The sequence below is a fragment of the Aspergillus flavus genome, chromosome 4 (genome assembly GCF_009017415.1).
Source record: "Aspergillus flavus chromosome 4, complete sequence".
NCBI classification, from domain to species: Eukaryota; Fungi; Ascomycota; class Eurotiomycetes; order Eurotiales; family Aspergillaceae; genus Aspergillus; species Aspergillus flavus.
The window spans coordinates 2416069-2441000 of record NC_092405.1 but is presented as its reverse complement, the minus strand read 5'-3'; the positions used below and the strand labels follow the sequence as shown (position 1 = coordinate 2441000).

The 24932-nt window shown below is 50.4% G+C and overlaps 13 protein-coding genes across 13 annotated transcripts; 5 read left to right on the top strand and 8 right to left on the bottom strand.

Moving 5' to 3' along the window:
* Nucleotides 1-217: 217 nt before the first annotated feature.
* Nucleotides 218-2115, bottom strand: F9C07_4050 (ASST-domain-containing protein; the record flags this gene model as incomplete). The annotated part of the gene is made up of 3 exons (XM_041292017.2): nucleotides 218-388; nucleotides 447-1598; nucleotides 1729-2115. 3 exons carry the CDS (start codon nucleotides 2113-2115, stop codon nucleotides 218-220), a joined length of 1710 nt encoding a protein of 569 aa, XP_041146309.2.
* A 582-nt stretch (nucleotides 2116-2697) lies between these two features.
* F9C07_4049 (uncharacterized protein) lies at nucleotides 2698-3928 on the bottom strand (the record flags this gene model as incomplete). The annotated part of the gene is made up of 2 exons (XM_071511168.1): nucleotides 2698-3436; nucleotides 3525-3928. 2 exons carry the CDS (start codon nucleotides 3926-3928, stop codon nucleotides 2698-2700), a joined length of 1143 nt encoding a protein of 380 aa, XP_071366475.1.
* Nucleotides 3929-4585: 657 nt separating this feature from the next.
* F9C07_4048 (uncharacterized protein) lies at nucleotides 4586-6754 on the bottom strand (the record flags this gene model as incomplete). Its single annotated transcript, XM_041285908.1, has 1 exon — nucleotides 4586-6754. The coding sequence occupies one exon, from the start codon at nucleotides 6752-6754 to the stop codon at nucleotides 4586-4588; it is 2169 nt and encodes a 722-aa protein (XP_041146308.1).
* Nucleotides 6755-7325: 571 nt separating this feature from the next.
* On the bottom strand, nucleotides 7326-7991 carry F9C07_4047 (uncharacterized protein; the record flags this gene model as incomplete). Its single annotated transcript, XM_071511167.1, has 3 exons — nucleotides 7326-7369; nucleotides 7472-7607; nucleotides 7668-7991. 3 exons carry the CDS (start codon nucleotides 7989-7991, stop codon nucleotides 7326-7328), a joined length of 504 nt encoding a protein of 167 aa, XP_071366474.1.
* A 1642-nt stretch (nucleotides 7992-9633) lies between these two features.
* F9C07_4046 (uncharacterized protein) lies at nucleotides 9634-9969 on the top strand (the record flags this gene model as incomplete). The annotated part of the gene is made up of 2 exons (XM_071511166.1): nucleotides 9634-9666; nucleotides 9733-9969. The coding sequence occupies 2 exons, from the start codon at nucleotides 9634-9636 to the stop codon at nucleotides 9967-9969; spliced, it is 270 nt and encodes an 89-aa protein (XP_071366473.1).
* Nucleotides 9970-9971: 2 nt separating this feature from the next.
* On the top strand, nucleotides 9972-11150 carry F9C07_4045 (putative glucan 1,3-beta-glucosidase precursor; the record flags this gene model as incomplete). Its single annotated transcript, XM_041285914.1, has 1 exon — nucleotides 9972-11150. One exon carries the CDS (start codon nucleotides 9972-9974, stop codon nucleotides 11148-11150), a length of 1179 nt encoding a protein of 392 aa, XP_041146307.1.
* Nucleotides 11151-11206: 56 nt separating this feature from the next.
* On the bottom strand, nucleotides 11207-12329 carry F9C07_2283555 (component of vacuolar transporter chaperone). Its single transcript, XM_041292016.2, has 2 exons — nucleotides 12017-12329; nucleotides 11207-11954 (listed from the first exon to the last, which is right to left on the bottom strand). Exons 1-2 carry the CDS (start codon nucleotides 12048-12050, stop codon nucleotides 11617-11619), a joined length of 372 nt encoding a protein of 123 aa, XP_041146306.1. The 5' UTR covers nucleotides 12051-12329; the 3' UTR covers nucleotides 11207-11616.
* Nucleotides 12330-12613: 284 nt separating this feature from the next.
* F9C07_2157647 (Tctex-1) lies at nucleotides 12614-13926 on the top strand. The gene is made up of 6 exons (XM_071509274.1): nucleotides 12614-12669; nucleotides 12724-12752; nucleotides 12922-12985; nucleotides 13082-13120; nucleotides 13233-13307; nucleotides 13371-13926. Exons 3-6 carry the CDS (start codon nucleotides 12956-12958, stop codon nucleotides 13653-13655), a joined length of 429 nt encoding a protein of 142 aa, XP_071366472.1. The 5' UTR covers nucleotides 12614-12669; nucleotides 12724-12752; nucleotides 12922-12955; the 3' UTR covers nucleotides 13656-13926.
* A 228-nt stretch (nucleotides 13927-14154) lies between these two features.
* On the bottom strand, nucleotides 14155-15564 carry F9C07_2232674 (protein LST8; the record flags this gene model as incomplete). The annotated part of the gene is made up of 4 exons (XM_071509916.1): nucleotides 14155-14793; nucleotides 14881-15376; nucleotides 15436-15457; nucleotides 15543-15564. The coding sequence occupies 4 exons, from the start codon at nucleotides 15562-15564 to the stop codon at nucleotides 14155-14157; spliced, it is 1179 nt and encodes a 392-aa protein (XP_071366471.1).
* An 895-nt stretch (nucleotides 15565-16459) lies between these two features.
* F9C07_2283552 (uncharacterized protein) lies at nucleotides 16460-18328 on the top strand (the record flags this gene model as incomplete). The annotated part of the gene is made up of 1 exon (XM_041285913.1): nucleotides 16460-18328. The coding sequence occupies one exon, from the start codon at nucleotides 16460-16462 to the stop codon at nucleotides 18326-18328; it is 1869 nt and encodes a 622-aa protein (XP_041146303.1).
* Nucleotides 18329-18979: 651 nt separating this feature from the next.
* F9C07_4040 (uncharacterized protein) lies at nucleotides 18980-19387 on the bottom strand (the record flags this gene model as incomplete). Its single annotated transcript, XM_071511165.1, has 1 exon — nucleotides 18980-19387. The coding sequence occupies one exon, from the start codon at nucleotides 19385-19387 to the stop codon at nucleotides 18980-18982; it is 408 nt and encodes a 135-aa protein (XP_071366470.1).
* A 1420-nt stretch (nucleotides 19388-20807) lies between these two features.
* Nucleotides 20808-21824, bottom strand: F9C07_4039 (SUR7/PalI family-domain-containing protein; the record flags this gene model as incomplete). The annotated part of the gene is made up of 2 exons (XM_041292014.1): nucleotides 20808-21364; nucleotides 21419-21824. The coding sequence occupies 2 exons, from the start codon at nucleotides 21822-21824 to the stop codon at nucleotides 20808-20810; spliced, it is 963 nt and encodes a 320-aa protein (XP_041146302.1).
* A 781-nt stretch (nucleotides 21825-22605) lies between these two features.
* Nucleotides 22606-24827, top strand: F9C07_2283550 (PLC-like phosphodiesterase). Its single transcript, XM_041292025.2, has 3 exons — nucleotides 22606-23633; nucleotides 23689-24288; nucleotides 24340-24827. The coding sequence occupies exons 1-3, from the start codon at nucleotides 23084-23086 to the stop codon at nucleotides 24555-24557; spliced, it is 1368 nt and encodes a 455-aa protein (XP_041146301.1). The 5' UTR covers nucleotides 22606-23083; the 3' UTR covers nucleotides 24558-24827.
* Nucleotides 24828-24932: the final 105 nt, after the last annotated feature.

Below are 24932 nucleotides of genomic sequence, written 5' to 3'. Positions count from 1 at the left end.
TGCTGCATTGATGGAAGGGCAGTGGTTTAATGTATGTCTAATATGCTATGAATTAAATCGATGTAATTATAATCATATCCAATTCCGTATCTCAGACATAAAGTGCTTCGTCGTCACCAATTTGTCTTAGGGGAACTATCTACCTGTGTATGTACATACATCACGCTATCCATGCGTAGGGTATCAAACGAGCCGAACCAAACAATAAGCTATTCAATCATATCAATAAACCCGTCGAGCCCGTAGTGATGCAAGATAACGCAGCCCCTGAGATCCTCTTCCTGGTCTGCCATAGAGCAGCCAGTACAGCTCCCACCGCACAAGCAGCGGTAAGCATATGCAGCAGACCATCATCTTCCGCCAACGCCGAAGAGAGACTCCAAGACTCCTACAGATAAGACCTGTCAGTATCAACCCTTCTAGATCACCAAATAGTAGCAACATACCGAATGGTCCACACCAAACACCTCCGTATAGCCCAACTCCTCGCCGGTGAAGTCCACCGCAACCAACCTCCAATACCCACCAGCCTCACCCATCTCGATGGCCGTCTCAAACCCCGTCTTGGGCAGATAATCCACCGTCTCAAACTCGTCCTCTGTAGAGCTGCCGACCCTCTGCAGAACCCACCCGGCAACATCCGTCGCGCCATTCCAACTAACAAACACCGTCTTTGAACCCTCATCAACCGCTACATCCGGCGGCATAACAGGCCTCCCAACCCAGTCCGACTTATACGTCCGATACGACTTGACCCAACCCAAAGGAAAGAACATCTTTGGACCCCAGTGCGTATCACAGAGCACCTCCCCACGGGCACTGAACTCGGTATACGCCGCAGCCTTGCCCCAGCCGACAAACACATTTCCCGATTCCTCCAACACCTGCATATTACCCTGCGAATGCGCACTGAATCCCCCAGGCGCAGGGTACACGTGTCTGGCCGTCGCGGTCCAATTGTTGGCATCTACCTCAATCACCAAGCCCCGACTATGATCCTCATCCATGACATGATCATTGGCCCCATTATCAAACACTGTAATCACATCCACACCCTCATCGCCATTCCCTCCTCCAGACCCAAAAGACCCAGGAACCCACCTCGCATTATGCTGCCACTTAAACCCCGTCGCCAGTCCCCCCGACAAATCCCCAAACATATTCCTCTTCCCCCCAAGAACCCACAACACCTCCCCATCGCCCCCAATACAGGTAACAGTATGCATATACCTCGACGAAACAAGATACCGTCCATCGTCCAACTTATCCACACTATTAATATGAAAATAGTCATAAGCCTCCTTACTCGAATTCGCACCTCCCTTCCCGTTTAACGGGAAATAAGTTTCAGTGATATTGTAATGGTCACTGGCTCGCCATTGGAAGAGGAGTGTGTTGGTTTCGACGTCGATTTCCTGGAAGAGACAATCGTAGATCCACCCGCTTGGGGGACCGTTGACTGGCGTAAGGTCGTAGGGGATGATCTCGTAGATGGTGATTAGGGCTGTGCCGGCGGGGGTGAGTTGGAATTCATGGACGTCGCCTCTTTGGTTGTTGAGGGGGGTTATGGTGTGGGTTAGGGTGTAGGTTGAATCTAACTATTGTTTTTCAGTGTCAGTTATCACTGTATCCCTTGTGACCACAATAACCCTAACAACTCTCACCCCCTACACCCAGAACTCAAACAAGAAGAAGAAGAAGAAGGAGAAGGAGAAGAAGAGAACAAACCATATAATACACCCCCAACCCCCTCGTCCCATCATCCTCCCCAACCCAAAACGTCAAATAATCCTCCCCCCGAAACCTCTGAACCCTGAAATCCATAACCATCCCGAACCGATCCTCCATCCAGACCAAGTCCCCCTTATTATCGAAGATCAATGGCCCCGGGTGCGGGTAGAAATGGCCCCGTGGACTGAGGAAGACGTATTTGTCTTCGCAGCGGGGGTCCCATTTTAGAATATTGGGTTCTGGGGAGGCGAGGTCGAAGGATTCGTATTTTGTGACTGGGTGCGCGCCCAGCAGGCCGATGTCGTAGAGGAGGGTGTGCCATTTTAGGGCTTGGGATTGGGTTAATAGGAGGAGGAATGGGTAGATGTATGTGTATATTGACATTTGGGGGTTTGTGTATGTGTACGTATAGGTGAATGTGTATATGTATGTATGTGAGAAAAGTGCATTATCAAGTCTTTGGATAAGATAGATGGGTAAGACTTGTATACTACAGTGTTTATACTTTTTACATCGTCTAGAGAGTACGAGTCGGGGAAATGACCTGTGGGGAGTATCGAATGGAGTACGTTATAGTATCAGTGGTCACTGACCAGTGACAGAGTATATAGAAAAGGGGAAAGCAACGATGTTCCCACTTTGGTGTAAAAGTTCATGGGATTCATCATCGGCGACGCAAATTGAGCAGCGTGGGTGACGAGGCCCGCCACGATGTGGGGAGATTGTGCTTCGTGTCGTTGGTGGACGATGTGGTCCCGGCCCGCTTGAATGGCGCCAACGGGAAGATAAGCATTTGAGGAGACGTCAATTGATCCTCTTAATCTTTTCTTCAGATTATCTGATTAGGGTGAATTACGAGAGACCTCTTTTCTATGTAGGTTTAAGAGGCTGAACATAAGGGCAACGTTACTTTTCAAGATACAAATACATTGGATATCATAAACAACCACAAACCCACACCCCCCATCAAGTAGTCTTCTTCTTACTATTCCGACCTCCCTTCTTCAGGTCCTCCTTATCGGGTCGCTTCCGTTTAATCCCCGGATTCGTCTTCGCCTCATGAATCCCCTCATCCGCCGGCTGCAAATCATGATCCACGACATCATATTCCTCCAAATACCCCGAAACATCAATATGCCTCAACACAAAAGCCACCTTCTCAATATCCGCACAAGAAACCTTCCCTGAAGGAGTCTCGGACTCATTCAACCTCGCCCGCAATTCATTCACAGCCGTCCACAGCGTCCGATACTCCGAGACATCATATTTGACATTGATCTCGCCATTCGGCCGTCGGAACTTGCTCGCCTTCTTCCCGAGCTTGTTGATCTCTGTCTTTTCGCTCTCCTGACCGAGCCGGGTCCCGGGACACGGGAACTCCTTCATACATAGCCAGAGGTACGTATCGTCACTGTAGAATGGAGCCTCATGCTCGGGGTCACGGATCGTGCCCACAGATAAGAGTAGCGACGCTGTAGCTATGCCTACGCCGCGGAGCGGTTTCATTAGAGCGTCTAGGCTCGGCTTGGGGAATGAAGCTGTCGGGTCGGTTTCTGGCTTATCCCCAGTTTCAGCCCCAGCTTCACCCTCGGCGGGTGTAGTCGGGTTCACTGCCGTAAAAGCATCCGATGTAGCTTTTTGAACAGTTTTTGCTTGATTCGCCTTCACCATGCCCAGCAGTGTAGGACGGAAAATACCATGTTTCCTACACACGGGTCAACAGCCATTCAAACCATACAAATCAAACCAAGTCACACAAAACACAAAAAAAATAAAAGAAAAAAAGAACTCACAACTTCCACTCAACCAACTTCACAACCTCCTCCTTCTCCAAAGCCCTCTTCTCGGCCGCTACACCCGGCAACTCCTCATACCTCAGGGCGTCCAACTCCCGGAACGCCTCGACCTCAGCCTCAACCTGCTTCTTCTGCCCCTCATCCAACTCAGGAGTCACAACCTGAGAAGGAGGCGCCTGATTTAAGCGTTTGGCCTGCTTCCCTCGTTTTGAGACAGTTTTGAGAACGCGATCTATGGCCTTGCGGCGCGTCACGGCCTCCAAGGTGGCCGGGTAGCAGGTTAGTAGGGCCTGGAAGGTATCCCGGGTGATGTGGCCCGGGTGGAAATCTGTAGAGGGGTCGGGTTGGTGTTGGTCTTCGCCTTCTTCGCTGAAGTCGAAGCTGGTGGAATCTTCATTCATCTTTTTCTTTGGGCTCTCTTCTCTCCTTTGTTTTCTATTTGGGGTGTGGTGGTTTTAGATGGGGTTGTTGGAGAGTATAGTGTGTCTCTATTTTTACTGAGGTGTCTGGAGTTTGGATCACCAGGCACTGTATTTTTGTTCTTCTACAGGTTGATATTGGCTGAGGTTGAGGTCGCGTGGGTGGTATCGTATGTAATGATACCTTATCGGACTTGAACTAAATGTGGTAAGTTTGGTATTCCTATTACGATCCTATTCGGTAAGTGATCTTTGATGAGTTACTCGACGTCACTATATATTGCACACTACTTTTTATAAAGTCGGCAACTTGCAAATCTTTGATTATTCAATACAGAATCATCCCGTATAAGTAGAGAGTCGTCAGAGTTGCATCCGTAAACATCGCCAGAAACGCTCAACTGCAACGTCTCGCATCGCACAAACCAATAAGAACTAGAACATGCAACCACGAAGATTCATCCAGACCGATCGGACCGTGGCAAGCATAGTCCCACGTAAACACAAGTTGTAAGGCCCTAAAGTCTCATACAAGAATCTGGGAGAGATGTATAGCATTACAACGGACGAGAGGTCTAGCCCCTGCGAGTAGTGATAAGAGTTGAGAAAAGAAAGAAAGAGAAAAGAAGTCTATAGCATTTACTGGCCTCCACTAGGTTTTCGCTTGTGGTCCTTCTTCCTCTTGGGACTGGTGTCCGGACTGGCAAAGCTCACGCGCTTCTCATCCTTGCCACGGTTCAAGGACACAATGGACGCGGAAAGAAGGTCATCTTTCTTCTTGGAGCTGCCGCCCCGAAGTGGTTTCGAGAAAGAGGGTGAAGGGTGAGTGGCTGGGTCGGATTTGGGATCGCTGGTGGTCGTGGAGCCCGTCGTATCGTCGTCGTCTTCCACGTCAATGTGACTGAAGTCTTCTTCATGATCCCCCGCTTCCGACGAGCTGGGACCCGGGCTATCCGAATCCGACGCCGCTCCGTAGTCGTCGTCGTCGTCGCTCACCAGACTTGGAGCCTGGTTCGATTCGACAGTGTTCGGGCTAAGATTGGCCGAACGATCGATCCCATCGACTTCACGGAGACGAAGGTCATCGATCGGGGCTACCGATGAGGGTGGGCCGTACGGAGATTGATAAGGCGCAGCCCGCGTTGGCGTCAGGGTTTCCAAGGTGAGGGGCTTATGACTCGTCTTGTCCACCCCCTTTCGGCTACTGGGGCGCCGCGACCCGGCTTGTGGAGCTGTGGTCCGCATGGGTTGCCGGCTAATGCGAGCTTCAGTCGGTTTTTCACCGTGACTCGCATTGACCGACGGCTGGGCCGGCTCCACGTCCGACTCGCCCTCGTCGGACGAGTAGGCGCTCAGATCAACGGGGGTTTTCGCTTCCCCAACCAGTCGGTCCAGATCGAGTCCGACCCCCTTGAGTTGCATCAGTGATGACAGATGAGGGGTAGCCGGCGAGCCCAAGAAGGCATCCGCGGGCTTCGCCGGCGTATTGCGCTGACTGGGTTGAGGGTGGGCAGACGGACGAGGTGTTTCCACCACGGAAGACGCCTGCTGGCTGGAGACCGACCATTTCTGGGGCGTTGCGTTGTCACCAGAGGCCTCCGATGCGGATGGTGTCTTGGCGGACGACTCAATAACGTGAGCAGATCGAATGAGCGGATGAACGTAACCTGCCGAAGCGGTGCTGGAGGTGTCGTTCTTACCCCCAATGATCGCACCCGCTTCGTCCACCTCGACGGGCTCTCCTGATGCGACCGCGGCGGCATCGTGACTAGCAAAGTTCCGATTATGGGCAATGCGGCAATGGTTGATGAATCCTTGCGTGCTGGAAAAATTGTCCCTTCGACAGTCCAAGCAGACAAGTTTGACCAGGACACCATCTGACTTTCGCCGGATGATCATTGGGCCCGCTTTCTCCTTGGGCGGTGGATAGCCATTCGGCAAGGATTGGAGCTTCATGTTACCCGAGCCTCGCTGGAGGCGAGATTTGCTAGCCCAGTAGCCATCGCCAGAGCTTCCACGTGTCGAACGGCCTTCCATCAGCGGCGTACCCGGTGCACCGAATCCCAGAGGGGTTGCCGGCTCGAGCTCCCCTCCGTCGAAACGAGGATCAGGAAGTAACCACCGGGCATAATGGCGGGTGTATGGGCCATCCGTTACACCCCACGGTGCCGGGGAGAGCGGCGGAGGTCCATTTCCAGGAGCTAGCACTGCCATCCCCGTACCGTTGCTGACCGACTGACCCATCGCATGCGATCCAGGATACGGGATTTCGGCGCATCGTCGCAACTGTTCCAACGCGACTTGGCATTTGGCGATCTCTTGGTCGATCAAGCGGAGTTCGTTGTGCTTCAACAACACCTCTAAGCTTAACTGTGCCTCCAACGTCTCGCGCAACCTGTCCACATTCACTTTGCGCGGGGTGGCGTCCTGTTTGGCGACCGGGAAACCTGACGGGTCGGGATTCTGACGAGATGCGTTGTCGGACGGGTGTGACGGTTGGGATGCGCGATCGCTGCGAGTTGTTGGTTCCTGTGACGTCGCAGTCGCACTACTCAGAGATAGAGACGGATCTTGACCAATCGCGACCGGATTGCCGGGCGTATCGTCTGCGCGCAACTTGGTTGCGACCGGGGCACGTTGACCGGTGGCGGAATCGCTCGAATCGGAGCGCTTGCGCTTCAACTGGGGCAGCGCCAGGCTGTTCACACCGGGCGCGGCGCAGTGTGGCGAGGTCGCGAGCATCTTGAGCTCCTCAGCCATCACCTTATTCCCCCCAATTGCAGAGGACCAGGGTAGCAGCCGAAACATGCCATGCGAGAGATGTGCGACAGGGAGAGAAGTAGGGTGTTCAGACGCCAAGGCGACTTGGGAGAAATGCGACACGTCCAAAAGCGACAGAAAAGATAAGGTGGGAAAAAAAGGGCGCAAATACAGTTAGTCACTGAGCGATTAGATCATGCACCAGTGCATGCGAACGCGATCGAAATCTGGGGGAAATAGATGGAGAGGTGGAGAGTGAGGCGTAGAGTCCGCGAAGGAGTGGACGTTGCTGCCGATCGGTGATCAGGCGTCGTTTTGCGACCGGCAGAAGCTCAGCAAGGGGGAAGAGGGAGGAAAGAGTCACCCCAACCAGAAACACCGGACGTTAGAGCGGATTTCACCACCTTCAGCGGGAGAGGAAAGGATGATAAGGAAGTTGGGGAAGGAGCAGATTCGGGAAAGTTGTTTTAGATTTGAATTTCCGAACCAGACAGAGTTTCCCAGAGAAATGAAATAATGACAGATAAGAGAATAAAAGCTATGGGGATAGGAAGTAAAGTAAGAGGGAGTACAGTACGTTTCCCGTACGTCCCAACAAGTAAGGTAGTAAGCAAGTTAGTCACTCACATGCAGCTCCCGGGAACGGAGGGACCGCAACAGAGGCTATTGATTGGCAACCTCCAGAGAGGCAAAATAGGCGGAAAAGGTGGTGGCGTAATCTATTAATAATGGATGCTAAGGAACAAAACTCGTAACGAAACAAACAGGAACAGGCAGCAGACAAGAAGAGGGGGGGAATGAATGAGGCAAGAGAAAATAAAATAAAATAGAGACTTTTGGGTTCCCTCAGATCCGAAAAGATGATACAGAATAGGAAGGAAGTTCTAGCTAATCTGCAGCTCTGCGAATCAATTAAAGATCAGTTTGGGGAAGAAAAAAAAAAAGAAAGAAAACTATATACGGAGTAGGACGAGGGAGAGGAAAAGGGAACGCGTCGATAAGAAAGAAGATCGCAAGTCAGTAGTCCGACCAGGGACCCAAATCTTTTTCGCGGAGATGGAGAGTGATGCAAACCCGTCGGGTATGGAGAGAAGGAGAAAGAAGAGGAAAGAATCCGGGAGGAAACGGTGGAAGAGGAAGAGTTGGAGGAGTTGTTGGGTTTGGGCTCTAAGAAAGGGAAAAGGAGAAGAATATCTTTAGAAAGTTGGATGGGGGGGCAAAAGAGGATCAGTGACCGTGAGGGGATCTTCCAGGGTGGTTTTTGTTTCTCGTTGGTAACCTGCATGTATGTTTGTCCATAGTAAGTAGTAGTATGTACATGTACTACAGAGGTTGAAGGGTCTATGACGACGGGGTGAACAGTTATCACCACTGCACATTCAATCAATCATTATCTAGTCTCAGTGCTAAGAAAATGGCCAATGTCGATTTGCCGGAAGAGAATTTCCTACCGAGTCAGTCCGTTGTAAAAGTACCAGTGAAATCTTTTTTCTTACTATTAAATAAATATTATATTAATAAATATTGATTGATCAAGAGCTCTCATTGATCCTCAAGGAATTGACTTCCCTGTTCCAGCGTCTGGTTGAATCCGACTGACACGTCAAATCAGATCTTCGCGCTATTGACCCTTCACATTGGCTGGTGGGTCAATGATGTGATACTGGGCCTGGACTGGTCCATGGCTCGTCTTCGTTGTAATTACCGTCACGCCCCGTATGGTACTTCTGTTGGTATCAAGCGATCTGAGCTCTTCCTTCTTGTCGTCTTCTTTTCTTCCTTACTTAGTTCTTACTGCACTGCCACAGGAGTCAACTGCATGTACCACCTACTTGACTGGAATTTGATTCTACCTGCTGGTAGGAGTAGCTTAGCGCGCTGTACCACCGTTAGCAAGGTTGACTATTCACATATCATTGGGCACCGTAGAGTTAATGCCCTAACGGAGCTGTATAGGCCTTTCTGAAGTAGGAATGGTGAAGTTGTAGTTGGCCAACTATTGAAAATATTGCCTTAGTCACAGTCGTGACAATTAAATTATGAGCTAACGGTGCCATGGATCGGAAGAGTGTGGTTAAGGTTCGTCGGACACACATGGCGGATTCTCTTCCAAGTGTTGACTTTTCTTTCATGCTGCTGGACCCGTGGTTCGTTCGCTGCCTGATCAGGTAACGACAGTCATCGAAGGAGTGCCTGAGGTACAGTGATTAATTACATCATGACATCTAGTCATCCTTCGCTTTTCCATTTTGGGTGCTTTGATTTCTGAACCTTGAAGGATACAGACGATCATCACCACCTTACCATCTCCATACTCTGGTTCAGTAGTTTCACTTAGAGACTCTCCTGCGCCATGACTCTGGTAGATTATGTCTTCTGGACCAGACAATGGTATGTGGTGAATCTTCGATCGTTACCTCCCCTTCGGTCTTTTGATTCTCATTGAAGTGCTGTCATGCTAATACTTCACGATTTAAAAAGGGGGGGGTGGTTGAGTCGGACAGTGCACTCAAACAGTTAATGAGCGAGATACCAATCTTGCAACTTTGGCTATTCCCAGCATGAGGGAGACCCTCGTATATAACACCGCGTGCCTCGACTGAAGTGAAATCTCTCAGTTCGGAATATCCGAGTGCCAAAAGGCGGCAATTCCTTCTACCACGGTTGGGGAATTCCGGCCGGAAACCTTTTCGTCAACAATGGCCACAGCTTATGGGTCTTGGGCAAATGTTGATCAAAATTTTCGGGTTGATATTAGACCGTACATACTCGACTGTGATTGCACGCGGTGGATACTCTGGGGGTTTGGGGTACTGACGAACGGCATTTTCTCCTCCGCACCCCGCAACGATGCTTTTCGGCAGGGTCACACTAGGTCTCCATGTGGATTCAGTTATGCGAATGAAGAATTCTCGTGGGATCGCAAGATGGATCTCTGCTCTAAGCTCTCCCGCCATTGGGTAAGTTGCCTTGTGCCTAACGGCCTTGGCTTCAACTGCTGCGGAAAATACTCTCTATATGGTTAGACTGTGGAACTTCAGAAAGCAGCGGACGAGGGAATTCTTGCCCCGAAGAGCTTTCCGGATGCACATTGTGATCTCATTGAGAGACGATCGAGCTCGGGAATTCCTATATGGCACCGGGACAGCAGTTGGGCCTATATCATGGCGAGGGTTCCCCCTTGGATCTTGCGCGGTGTGAAGAGTGATTCCTGGGAGGTGATTTACCAGTACAAGGTTGCCAAAATTGCACTCATTACGTGAAAATGCGGGCGTCACTACCGTTTCTTACTGCCTTGGGATGTATTCCAGCCGCTTTGGCAGCTCCCCATCCCCGAGTGCAGAGTCCGGAGTATGTCAACTGGACAACTTTCAAAGCCAACGGAGTCAACCTCGGAGGCTGGCTCGTCCAGGAGTCCACGATTGACAGCCAGTTTTGGGGCACATATTCCGGCGGCGCGGACGACGAATGGGGGCTTTGTGAACATCTAGGATCCCGGTGTGGGCCTGTTTTGGAACATCGATATGCCACCTACATCACAGAACGCGACATCGATAAGCTGGCCAGCGTCGGTGTAGGGGTCTTGCGGATTCCCACGACCTACGCCGCCTGGATCAAACTCCCTGGCTCCCAACTGTACTCGGGGAACCAGACAGCCTACCTCAAACAGATCGCCGACTACGCGATCACCAAGTATGGCATGCACATTATCGTGGACGTCCACTCCCTTCCTGGTGGCACAAATGGTCTCACCATTGGCGAGGCTAGCGGGCACTGGGGCTGGTACTACAACGAGACCGCGTTTGACTACTCCATGCAAGTCATTGATGCCGTCATCTCCTTCGTCCAGAACTCGGGGTCGCCCCAATCTTACACCATTGAGCCGATGAACGAACCTACCGATAACCCAGATATGTCCGTCTTCGGTACTCCAGCAGCGCTCTCAGATCGCGGAGCCACCTGGGTACTGAAATATATCCGCGCCGTAATCGACAGGGTCGCATCCGTCAACCCCAACATCCCAGTCATGTTCCAGGGAAGCTTCAAACCGGAGCAGTACTGGTCCAATCAACTCCCCGCCGACGCGAACCTTGTCTTTGACGTCCACACTTACTACTTCGAACGCAATGTCACCTCCGAAACCCTACCAGCCCGCCTGTACACGGACGCACAGTCCAAGGCGGGAGATGGCAAGTTCCCTGTGTTCACGGGAGAATGGGCTATTCAGACGTTATACCAGAACTCCTTTGCCCTCCGCGAGAGGAATGTGAATGCGGGTCTCGATGCCATGTACAAATATTCCCAAGGTAGCTGTTACTGGACTGCGAAGTTCTCGGGCAATGCGACCGTGAATGGACAAGGAACACAGGCAGACTACTGGAACTTTGAGTACTTTATCGACCACGGGTACATTGACCTTACGAGATTCCATGATACGAAGTGAAAGACGACCTAGATACCTTGTCGGTCGACTGAGACGATATCTTTGTACTTCATAGTCTCCAATTGATTCCCAATAATTCAATTTTGCAATTTTGAAGCTCACTAAACAGCGGCCGTAGCACAATTTTAATCGCTATAACACAGAAACAATAGAGAAATATACAAACTTCCCACAATGTACACGTACAAGCAACAGTAACCAATCATGAAAAGAAAAAGAGAGAAGACAGTCCTGCGACCGCTCATCAGACGAGACTATAATCTATCCACCGAGTTTTAACCCTTGCACCGGCCAGCGACGTCGACCGCAGCACGAAAAAGAAACAAGTCCATAAAGGGCATAGACCATAACACATAACCCAGGTCTAGCGCCAGCAAAAGTACGGGCACGTGCCCCACAAAACAAGGGGGTGTTGAGAAAAACAAGCACGAAAAAGATAACACCCAAGAAACCACAGGAGATGGATTTAGTTCTCCGTGATCCTGAGGATAAAGTTAACGACGACGGCCGCCAACAAGGCGAGGGCCAGGACGGTGGGACCGAAACGGTCGTCGATGCCGCTCTGGCCGCGTTTGCGGATGCTGGCTGCGCGCCAGTGGAAGGTGCAGAGGGCGTAGATCATGGCCGCCATGGCGATGATGGTGAAGAGACCGGCGGAGATACGGCCGATGCGGTCACCGAAGTTCAGGAGACCGACGGCCAGGCCGCCCAGGATGACCGTGAAGTTGAGCCATGAGAGGAAGGTCCGCTCGTTGGCGAAGAAGACCTTGGGTTCGACTCTGGTGGGCAGGGCGATGCGCTTGCCTTTGGGGAGTTTGTTAGTTGGGACTGGATGATTGATTCATAATTCATTTTTTTTTACTGACCTGGGGCAGTCTGGAGGAGAGGTTGACTCGACATTTTGGTCCGTGTATGTGTGGGTACGGAAGGGGAGAGATAAGAGCTATTGAGATGGGATCCGGGGAGCTTGAAGGAAGAATGAGAGAGCAATTGACGGTCGAGAGTTTCTGATCAACCTCGATAATGCTACAGCCAAGAAATGTGATAGGAAAAAAGATAGATGACGCTCGGTTAGAGAAGGAGGAAGAGGAGAAAAAAAATTAATTCGAGGTGTCGGGAGGGGAGACTAGAGAGGATCGATACAGTTGCTGCAACCGCTACTGTCGGTATTCCAGACGGCCCAGATTTCTGCCCCGCTACAAACGCTCCGGTTGTCTTGCTCCTTACCCACTTCGGCCTAGTTTGTGGCGTCGGCTTGATTTCCGACCGGCTACTCCATCCACGTGCCTCCGTTCGTTGCTGTTGTCATCGCTTGAGGTCGTTTCGGATTATGGTTACCCCGTGCTACTGTGGCGGTGACGGGCTAAGCACGACACTAGCACTTAGCGGGTAAGTAGCTACTAAGCCAACCCTGATCCAGTATGGAGTGGTTATGAGGGTGGGCCAACCACCAACCGTCAAGCCACATTCCTGATAACACACTCAACTGCGGCTCCTAAACATCTAGCAAACACGACCTGTAGGACTACCTTCTCTCCCTCCAGACTTGGAATCCCACCAACACTGACGCTAGTTTCATCCCTGCATACCACATTACATCAGGTGAGTCTTATACTTCTGCAGTCCTTGACCGTCAATTCGTCTCAGATCTCGGGGCGCACACCCCCACAATCCTATCTCCAGATTCACTCTGGCCTGCCCACCATCGACTCTGGACCCGTCTAGACCCCGATCGCAATTAGAGCATGCTAACTCAATAGGTCTATTCCAGAAAATCATCTTCACACCCGACTATCCCACCTACAATGGCTGTCGAGACTGCTCCCACTTCTTCGGTGCGTGACCATGCAATCCTTTTTGCCGCTAAAACGTCATTGTCCGCTATCGCTCGTCCATTGACGCTTACATCTGTCTCTCTTGGACGCCTATAGCCTGTCCCTATCGCGGACCTTACCAAGATTGCCTCCGAGGTACGTTTCCCCCTTTTATCATCCGGCTCCACCAAGTCACGGTGGTATACACTATTGAATACAACTGTCGACCATGGCAAGATAAGGAAAGCCTGAACTAATTCTAGAACAGGCATGTGACTCCGCACTGAACGGCGTCGAGGGCTACGAGCACACCAAGGTCGGCGAATGGAACTCTCAGATCATTGTGAGTGTGGGCCGTATTCTCCAGCACCGCATGCACAACAGACTAATCACCAATCTGCTAAAGAACACTATCCTCAAAGCACTCATCAGCGCTACCGCCCCCTCTACCCCCTCGGCAGCAGCCCCATACCGGTTCACCGTGAACAGCACCATCGTGCAACAAGGTCTGATCGACAAGTCTGCCGCCGCAGAGGGTGCCGCCAGCAACACTGGCAAGCGCGGTATGCACTCCGCCTCTGGCGCGTTCTGGGACGTCAACCGCGATGGAATGTGGACATTCAAGTACCCCGGTGCTGACGAGCGGGGCTTGGACGTCGTCGTGAGTGTAACCTGGTTCGCCGTCAATTAAATCTAAGCATATCAACATGTACGGGGTTAAAGGAAAGATAAAAAGGTTCCTGATATGTTTGGTGGTTTTGATTGATTCTTCCCTCTATCATTCTAGTATTATTATTTTTTCCATTTGCTTTGGGAGCAAGGAGCAACGAGCCAGATAAGGGTTTTTTACCTAGCATTTGTTGGTATGATGTTTTTTCTCGAGTGAGCCTTATACCTTGTGTGTTTCTGATCGTATCCATACGTATGTAGGGGAATATACAACGAACTTGTATAGAGAGAATATTATACGTATATTCTTTATTTCGTATTGGATATACCACAATCATACGTGAGCATGCCATAGACTCGGGGACATCCAAAACAATACAAGTGGGAACAAACAAGCCTGAACTCCAATGCAGAAGGCAAAATACCTCCATGCTTCACCCAATCCCAGGCGCCATGCTAACCATGAAGAAGACTAACTGACAACGGACAACGGACAACAACGGTGCGTACCTCGGGACCTCTCACCGAGGCTCAGAATAATCGTTCAGAGCAACGCACACCGCCCCGCGGTGATGCCCACTGTATTGACGGATAACCTGGCCCGAAGCCAACTCCCATAAACGAGCGTAGTGGTCACTCGAAACGGTGACGAGATAGGCCGAATCGGCGGAAAAGGCACAGTCCCACACCCACCGCTGGTGATTTGCTAGGGTGGTCTCCAGGTAAAGGGTGTTGGTATTCGGATCTACTGGGGGACCATCTTCCTGTACGGGGAAGGTTTGCTGGGGCTCGTTGGTGGGCGGCGGGGTTCCGTTGATAAAACTGAATGGGTTGATAAAGTCGGCTCTACCATTTTCACTGCTTGGCGTGTTCACCAGGCTGTCTGTAGGGGGTGGGGATGAAGGGGTCTCTTTAGGTTCAGGGGTGATGCCTTTGGCCTTGGCTTTAGCTGCTTGCGCGGCGGCTATCTTGGCCGGGGGATAGTCGAGGTCAAGGTTCCAGACCTTGGCTGTGTGGTCTGCTGAACAGGTCGCGAGGTGCTTGACGTCTGGTGAGAGGAGAATGCGAGTGAGATAATCTTTGTGAGCCTGGAAGGTGCACATTGGAACGATGCGCGTTAATTCAGCGTCTTGGACCATGCGCCAGATGTAAACATTGCCCTAGCAGGTAAATTAGTCTCAGATCGCAAAGTGAATAAACAGTTTGCTTGATGTGGCACAGAAAGGGAAAGAGATAAATATGAATACCTTCTTATTCCCTGCGCAGAGTAAGGATCCATCGCTTGCAACACTAACACTTTGCACAGCAACGTCATCTTCGGGAATTAGCTGATGAGTGCAGACGCTCTCGCCCAGATCCCAAACCCGGACAATACCAGCACGATCACCACTGATGAGCTCACCCTGGTTGGGGTGAATTACAACGTCATTGACGGGGGCTTTATGGGCATAATTGCGTTGTAGACTGCCGGTGCGCGTGTCCCACACTTTCACCGTGCCGTCTTCCGAACTAGTGACCATCCACTTGCCTTCGCAGTGAAATGCAACACCCGTAATGTTGTTCGTATGGCCATCAAAGGTCATAACGGGGTTGGGATTAGTGGACTTGATATCATACAACTTGACATTGTTGTGACCTGCGGCGGCCAGATAGCGCTTGTCTGGAGTGATGCATAAGCGATTTACTTGCGAGTCCGGATGCTGAATAGTCCGTGAGCATATTCCAGACAGAGCTTCCCAGAAACTGCCATGTAGGATTAGCGCGCTGACTATACCGACAATCGTAGAGAAGGTACGACTTACCGAATGGTGTGGTCATATCCGGCTTTGATAGCGAAGCGGTCAATTAGCGTCACTGAAATACCAACTGAAGCTTTCGAAGCCAATGCTGAGATCCAGCTTGTACTTACCGGTACAAAGAATGACACTCATATTGAAGGTGCAGGAACCTATGAGGAACTGAAGAGAATTAAATATCAGGAGACCCTGAGCGTTTCCCCATCAGCGGAAAGAAAGTTGATTTGATTCCTGCCGGCCTTATGCTGCGGCGGTCTTCGCTGCCCGCAATCCCTGGCCGTTCTGGGCAAGGCACACGTGAGCGGTCTTTAAGGCGGTGGGCGAGGCGGAAAGTGATCAAGGAGATTAAAAGTCGACTTAAAAAAGAACCATTGAAAACATGTTCTCAACTTAATCGCAGATAAGATACAAAGTTTCGCCTTGCGCTTTGTTTTCTTCGTCAGCGAGGATTATTCCGTGGTTGTCAAAGAGGGGTCTGACAAGGCGAACCATCCCCGTATTTCTCTCCTTCGTCTGAGCGGCAGCAAAGTCGTGTCCTTGTTCAGTTCAAAATTCTCGAGGCGTCGCACTTGGCAACTAGTCTTCCAATCAAGTAACCAATCTTGGTTACCGACCGTTTATTCGTCTGGAGACTATTCGTGCCGTTCCAAACCCTGTGACTCCCGGCGAGAGCCGTCTGCAAAACTCCTGCACCGACTCGGTATTCGACGGAAGAAGACTGAAATTTCCGATTAGAGGTGCTGTGGTGTCTCAACAGGTACGTACTGCAGCGCAACAAAAGGCTATCAGAGGAAAACACCAAGAACTTATTCTTACTTATTTTGCACAGCCTTTGTACATCATCCATGGCGTATTTTCTCGTGTCGCTGCGTTGATATCTCGACGCCACATACCTTGCGCTCATCGACGTGTCTACAATATCCATCGCACTTGCCTCATTTGAGACCTCCGCTTTATTGAAGGACGTAAAACCATAGTGGCGGACACTCTGTCTTTCTGATCTACATCATATTGGGTTATCTCTGTCAAGATGGATGGAAGCGTGGTTGAAGGTATTTCTACCTCTCTCCAGACCTGCCCTCCTGATCTTCAAGGGCTTTACGCTCTCGAGGATCTTCCATCTCCCCCTTACATATCTCATCTGCATGTGAATGATCTGGGGCTTACACCACCCCCTGGGTCGCAGCCACAGCAACCTGTCGATGCTCAGGTGCCCTCCCAGGAAGAGGACCATAGTTTGCCGGACGGCGGTGATCAAGCAGACACTAGCAACCAGTTTCCTGGGGACCAAAAGGCTAAATATTCGGCGGCGGGTATTGGCTCGTCCAAGTTATCGGTCCAGGATGTTGACCCTGTAGGTTTCACTGGTTCGACTGACCCAGTACAAGCACTGTTTGACGACCCGCTCTTCGATTCCGAGGCTGTGCTTCGCGAGCTTGATGCGGCCTTCGCGTCTCGAAAACGAGCTGGCGATGAGGCTTTTTCAGGGCTCGATTTATGGGGTCAACCAGAAAAGAGACGACTAGTCGAATTACAACAAGATCATTGTGTTCCTTCTCCTGGTGAAACGCCTTCATTGTCTTCTCCCAACTCTTCCCACCAGCCCGAACAAGGTGGAACCGCTCCTCATACACCAGGAATAGAGAGACTGCCGTCACCCAATCCGCTGTTTGACTCTTTGGATGCCCTGTTTGAGGACCCAGATTTCAAAATTCCTTTGATACCCGATGACGAGTTCCCGCCCGATTTCGAACTTGAGCTACCCCTCGCACAAGGCGACCGAATCAGCCATGAACCTTCGAATCAGGACCTGGCAGACAGCACTAGAAACGACCAACATCCCCTTGAGCTCCCTGAAGGCTCGATATCAAAGGAGCCTTCTGTCAGCGAACTTACTAAAGACCGATTTTCTCTTGACTCCTCGCATTTGGCGTCTAATACTAGCCGAGAGATTTTACAACGAATTCATAAAGAGCCGGAGTACACGTCTCCTTATCCACAATATGGGGGACCATTGGGTTACCTTCCGTCCGCACCAAATATCCACGTCAAATACGTCGAAGTTGCAGAGGATCGAATGAACTATCGCCTCGCCTGCCTGAAGGATAGGGTGTATCATCTCACCTGCGAGCGTAACAAGTACAAAAACGCTTTGCTTCAGTGGACGACTATAGACCCTGTGACGGGCAAGACCAGAGAACAACAGCTGCGCGAGGAGAATGCCATGCTTCGACGTGTTTCCAGTCAACACCAGAACCGCGTTGAGCAGTATAAGAGAGAGGCGACAGAGTGGAAAAACAAGCTACATGAGGTTGGTACTATCTATAACAACCTTCTCTACGAGATCCACGTCCAGAAACAAGTGCCTGCAGTTGCTCCAATCCCGGATTCATACAAGCCTCCACGCACATCGCAAGCCCGGGGACAACCTCCCACACCGAATTCGCACCCCGTTACTCCGGCGCCCTCAGGAGACATGCAGCATGTTAGGCAAGGGTCTCAACCCCTTCCTCCCCAGGGCGTGCCACCCAGTGTTAATGGGAGTCAGCAGCCTGCTAGTTCAGCAACAGACCGCGGGTCAACTCCAGTCACGATCGATTTGACGGACGAGACGGAGAACAAATCTGCGCCCTCGGAACCTCCTACGGAAGGAGAACAACGCCGCATGGAGATGCTCCAGTCCCTACGAAACAAAAGATACGGCTGGCTCGAGGCCGGACAGACCGGGCATGATTTCCGTACTTCGACTTCGCAATCTCCACGACCTCAGCAAGACACTAGTATCCTAGTTGAGCCGAGTCACAGTGATCCTCCGGATCATCCAGCTGCCCAGAACAGCCCCATCGATGATGACGACGAGTTAGCTCGTGCGATGGAGGCGGAACTGGCCGAAGCTTAAAAGATCATGATACCCCTTATTATTACTTTAAATTTCACCGTTGTCATCGAAGCTTGCATAGCGATTAGGGAAATTACATACTTAGTTAATCCACGTGAAATCCGACTTTGTTTCACTATTGTCACTTAACAAACTCTTGTAATTGTAGCCGAGAGGTTGGCGATGAACCTCTCAACCATTATTACTGTATGTCAGAACAGGCCGAGTAGATCTATCCTTTGAGATGTAGTGTCAATCAAGACACGATACTTGCTAACGGATAAAGAACAATTTAGTAAAGAATGCCTCTATGAAACAAGTCAGATGAAAGCCAATGTATCGAACGAGCGCTTAGCTAGAGCCACCCCTATTATTACCACCAACGGATCTGACTTCTTTCTTAAAGGCTCTTTCTAAAGCCCAATGACGCGATCTCAGTTTTATGAGTAGAGGGTGCTCATCTCCAACGTCGCCATTATATTTCCGCCGAAAGTAATCGTAGGGCGGAAATTTCGCAACTTTCAGAGCATATACAAACTCCTCAAAAGCCCGTTGAAATATAGGCGTAAACCTATGGTTGCCTGAGGCCAACACCGTAGCATGGTCATTAAGCAAGGCACGCGTTTCCGAATGCACTACATATCATCCAATTAGCTATATCTACAATGAGGGCTACATACACCTACTCTTCGGAACCTGGAAAGGAGATATCCCATATAACTCCTCATATAACTCAGTATCTTGCCTCAGACTCATTTTGTATAGCTTAGCATCTTCGTACAGAGATCCTCCAAGGACTGTCGAACTATGTCCACGGGAACGCTCTCTGTTTCTTCCGTAACGCATACCACTTTTCTCTCTTAGTTTCCTGAGCTTGTAGGCCGTGAGAAAACGGTGCCTGGTTTCTAAGCTGGTTTTGTCACCTTCGCTCGGTTTTGTTCTCTTGTTGGGACGTAGAGGAGTGTTGGCAGAGAGACTTTTGCCGATTTGTTTCATCCATAGGTATTCCCGCATGGCTGGGGTGGGGATTCCTGGTTTCTTGTGTCTGGTTGCTGTGTTGTTCATGGTGGAAGACGTCATGTGGGATATTTCTCTAGGCTGAAAAGCAAGACGTACAGAAGAATAAGAGTGATGTCAAGTAGGATGATGAATATGCAAAGTATGCTGCTGTTGCAGAGATACCCTCCTTTTTCTTTCTCTGGTCTGTTTCTTATATACAAACTGTTGATAGAAGATGGGCTAGAGGGATTCCACGGATAATGAGCCACAGGGCTTTATTTCCATTGATTAAGAACCAAGGGAGTTCATTGGTCATGCTGTACATACAGCGGTAAGACGACAATGGAGCCCTGAGGAAATGAGAAGACATTCCATACATGTGTCATAGCTCCACAGGTAATCCGCGGTAGAACAACTGTTAGGGCTCGCTATTGAATGGCAATCTCCAATCTTGTTGTTTGCCGTCCCAACCAAAGCCATGGCCATGGTCCTTTTCTAGTTCCCCACTGGATTTCTCAGCAAGCTGAACAGGTTAATCTAAGGGTTGCTCCCGATACAGGTGAACTACAACATTGTCTTGTTTTCTCTACGATCCGTGTAATAGACAATGACATGTCGGCGCGCTGGCCATGTACTCATGATATCTATAAGAATATGATAAGAGTCAGCTGGAGCGTTATGAATCTTGAGGGAGTATAATCATCATTAAACAATCATAACTCCAGTATTCTACCAAATATCTCCAACTAGACCTAGGAACCACGTAGTTGTATATACTTTTAGCTTCCCTATACTTATACAATCTCTTTAGACAAACACTTCTATTAAAAGTGCCCTAAGTTGAACCGCAAGGAACCTATACATCTTCAACAACCCCACTTAGACCAGAATAACCAATAGCTTGTGCTGGAACCTACTCAGAACACCTGTATACGAGAAAGATTTCGATCCGCTCTAAGTATAGTATATGATCTAAAGTTATTACTTAGCTTGTAGTTCTAGTTTGCTGTTTTCTCTTACGCAAGCGTACCAGTGGAGGTATTCCCATCTGCACCTTACTAGGTAACCCTGGTACGCTATGGACAGAGACTGATGAAACTTGACTATACGTTCATAAGGTATGCGTCCTGTATCAAGACTGAGCTCAGGTACCTAGGACCACACGACTCTGAGACGGAGACGATACCAGTTTGAATCTTTGGAACGGGAATACAGTCCAATACCCGTAGATTATATCATGACAAGTCGTAACGATCGTAACTAACTAAATCAAATGCACCTCCGATGCTGAGCCAAGCTGTGGTAAAGTAATATCCGTATAGAAACCCCTGTCTATGTAACAGTTCTAAAACAAAAATTGAGAGATATATGCCCCGCTTATATATGGCTCTTACTGTATATGTATGTTCTTGATGACCAATAATATCCAATTCAAAACCAATCATCGCTTCCAACGGGCTCTTATTTGAACGGGGCATGTTGGAAGAGACGGAAATCAAGCTCACTCTGTAGCTGTCGTCGTCGCAGGACTATGAGGACCCTCCTTCTCGCGCACCGGCAATCCATTCGCACCGCCGTTCTTCAGCGCCTTCCGGGCCTTCCGGCCACCGCAACAAGCTGCACAGCAGGAGCCCAACTGCAGGATGAACGACAGCAGGTTGCAGCCGCTCGCAATCCACATGAAGGCCATCATGCGGGTGCCCAGTTCCGCCTCAATGTTCAGGTTATAGTCCGCCGAGGTGAACACGTTCTTGAAGATGATGAACATGACGGTTGCGACGACGGAGGCGACAATGGTGAAGAGGGCCGCAAGGAAGGTCAGAATGAAGAACGGAAAGGCGCGGAGGAAGATAAAGGTGCGGCGACGGTGGGCCGGGTGAGCAGCGTTGACGTTGGGGTCCGGTGCGATGGACTGCGGGGGTCGCGAGGACGTAGCTAGCGGAGAGAGGAAGATCATGACGAAGGTCAGAATGGTGGACAGGATGAAGAGAGCGAACATCCAATGAGAGGCGATCCGGGCGATCTTGAGAGCGTCGGTGATATCTCCGGGGAGGGCAACTGGATTTTGTTAGTTTTGGTCTCTCGTGTCTGTATTGAGGGTCGAAAACATACTGGTAGCTCCGGAGAGCAGTTCGGACATGATGATCTCGACCGGGTTGAACCAGTAGAGAGTCTCCGGTTTGGAGCATTTGGTGATGCCACTATCATTGTATCCCTCACAGAAATTCCACAGACCGACGGTGTAGAAATCATGGAGACCGATGGATCGCGCAATACTGTTAATCAGGACGGCATTGGGGACGGAGAGCGGGATGATGTTGGAGAGGTCGATCTTGAGGAACCACGTTTGGCGGAGGACGGGTTTGTTGGATACATCGCCAATGACGACCAGAACCAGGAAGATCCATGCGATGAGATAAAGAAAGGAGCGCAGTAGACGGTGCCAGAGAACTTTCGAACGACTCCGGCCGTACTCTGGCCGTTGAGGAGCTTTGCGGAAGAATGGGAGGTTCGCCATGGGCGAGGCACGTGGTAGAAGAAGAGTGACCGATTGATGGATTTGATTTCAATGGTTGAAGAAGAAAAAGAAGGTCAGTGACTGCGACTGCATCGACGATGACGTAGACTGTGAGGGATATCAGTATCAAGAGACCATCCACAACGAGAAGAAATCACCTCGGACGGTATATCCAGAGAGTACGATATCGAAAAGGTGTGTTATACAAGGAAAAGGTAGGGCTGGAAGGAAAACAGGAAGGCAGGAGGAGAAGAACAAGCGAAATACGAGAAAAGGCGACGATCGAACGGGAATTACTTCAATTGAACCTTAAGGTCCAGGAAAATCTTCGCAAGATCGGCGGCGGCGTAATGCGGTCGTAAGTGCTTTTCACCTGTACTGGAGTCGGTAGGGTCCAGATTCCCCGATCCGCTGGCTTAAGGGGGACCGATCGTCCTCTCGGCGGTAGTCAATCCTGTCATTCCTTTCCCTGATAAGCGGTTGATCCTTTAATAGTGCCGTTGATCGAAACATGTTTCAATCCGTTACGGTTCATGACCGAGATTACCTGCAGGATTTCATTACGGAGAATTGACTTTGAGCTAACGGAAATACCGAAGAAAGAACATCCCATATAATAAAGTAAAATAGAAGCAATTAAGAAAAAAAGAAAGACAATAACATAGGATTCAATACTAACCCGGATAAAACAGAAAAAAAGAGGCGCAGTGGATATTACGTGTTTCAGCTGAACCAGAATAACCTCACCCATATTTAGAGAATGAGTTGTCTGGACTCTCTGTGTTTATTCTGCCAACCCCTGGGTTTAATTGGGCCACCTGCACCGCCGCAACGTCATCGCAGCGTGCTGCTCCACAGTGGAGTCGTTACCATTAAATGCTGCCTGGAAGTTGGAACATGCTCCATTCCTATTAGTCGAGCCTCTTTTCTCCTGCAGCCACTGATCCGCTGCGATCGCCCTACCGGTACTCAGTTCTTTTTTATTGTTGCGGGTGGCTTGCAGTCCCTGTTACCAAAACATACCCATACTACATAGTGATACCAGAACAATACAGGATACGGTTTTAAGGGACTTGCCTCAGGTGCTAAACTCCGCATCGACCTTCTTTTTTCTCCATCCATTCCACCCTTTTGACTTTACACTCTCCTTTTCCTTATACCCATACCTTCTGTACTGTATTGATTCTTTTGGTTCCTTTCCTACATACATATCGACATACATAATTCTTATCTTCCCGATCAGAGAATCAACCGGCATCATGCGGGTGATGATCCGGTTACTACCGTTGTTGGCGGCAGGCGGCATTCTACCCACCTGGGCTGCAGATGACTCCTCGAGTTCGACCGACACGTCCACTGGCACGGGGAAGGGCATGTTCACTCTGGAAGGAACCATCACCGGTAAAGTCAGTGATGCCGCAACTCCGACCGGCACCTATCAGTCGATCACCTCCACCGTCACCCTAGGCAGCGGCCATGGCACTGTCGTCGGCTCTCACACCCTCACAGGCTCCGACGCCACGGCGACGACCGCATCAAATACCACCACCTCCAATTCTGTGACGGTACTGGGCGGCACCCAGACCCTCAACGGCACCGCCAATGCCACCATGACGGCCTCGGCATCCGCCTCGTCATCCCCGGTCGTCAACACCCAGCCTTGCAATGGATACCCCGAATTCTGTGCACGGAACTATTCCAACATCACCGTGGTGGCTGCCCACAACAGTCCCTTTGTACAATCGGGCAGTGTCGCCGCCAATCAGGCTTTGGAAGTCGAGGACCAGTTGAACGATGGGATTCGGATGTGTAAGTGGATCGATAGAGAGAGACGCCGTGAAACAAGCAACTGAGACTTGAATAGTACAATTCCAGACTCATCTGGTCAATAACACCATGTACCTGTGCCACAGCAGCTGCGAGCTGCTCAACGTGGGGACCCTCGAGGCATATCTGACCAGAGTGACCAAGTGGATGAAAGCCCATCCGTACGATGTGGTCACCATTTTGATGGGCAACTCGGACTACGTCGATCCGGGCAATTTCACCGCGCCCGTCCAGAACTCCGGTCTGATGGACTTGGTGTATACCCCCGCCAAGATTCCCATGGCCTTGGACGACTGGCCGACGCTGTCTAACATGATCTTCTCCGGCAAGCGTGCGGTCATGTTCCTAGACTACCAGGCCAATCAGACGGCGTACCCATGGCTCATGGATGAATTTTCCCAGCTGTGGGAGACGCCGTTCTCGCCCACGGACCGAGACTTTCCCTGCGACGTCCAGCGTCCCCCGGATCTTGCGGCGAATGACGCCAAGAACCGGCTGTATATGGCGAACCACAACCTCAACATCCAGATGGACGTGCTGAATCTCGACCTGCTCATCCCGAACACGGCTCTCTTGAATGAGACGAACAACGTGACCGGATACGGCAGTCTCGGCCTGATGGCGAGCAATTGTACCAGTAAGTTTTCTCTTCCCTCGTGTCGATCGGCAAAGGTCTCATAGCTCCTAGAAATCTGGAATCGCCCCCCGAACTTCCTTCTGGTCGACTACTACAACTACGGCCCTGTCAACGGCACGGTCTTTGAGGTTGCGGCGCAGATGAACAATGTGACGTACAACGGAAAGTGCTGCGGCGTGGCCAGCGCCGGCATGAGCCTGACGCCGCAGAGCGTCATGGCCACCGCTCTCATGATCGGCGGTATCCAATTCCTCGTCTCTCTGTTTTGAATCGCTTGATATATATATTTAGTTGTATAGAAGATTTGACTGGGAGTTACGAGATACGACAGCCCTGTTTACTACATATTTAACGAGAAACGACCTGCAGTAGCGCATATAGGAAAGAAGAATATAAAAACTTTCAATCCAATACCTCTCTACTTTGACAATCAACACCACCTAGTATTTCACTTTACCACAAGAACCAGAGGACAACCTCATATACTCGGTTGCCAAAGGAATGATACCGAAGATAGGGCACACCCCAACCGGGTTAGCGCAGCACCTGATCCGCATCACCTCCACCGCCCGCGGAGACAAATTAATCATACCAACATCAAAAACATATACTCAATCCCCTCTCAAACCGACGAACTCCCCTCA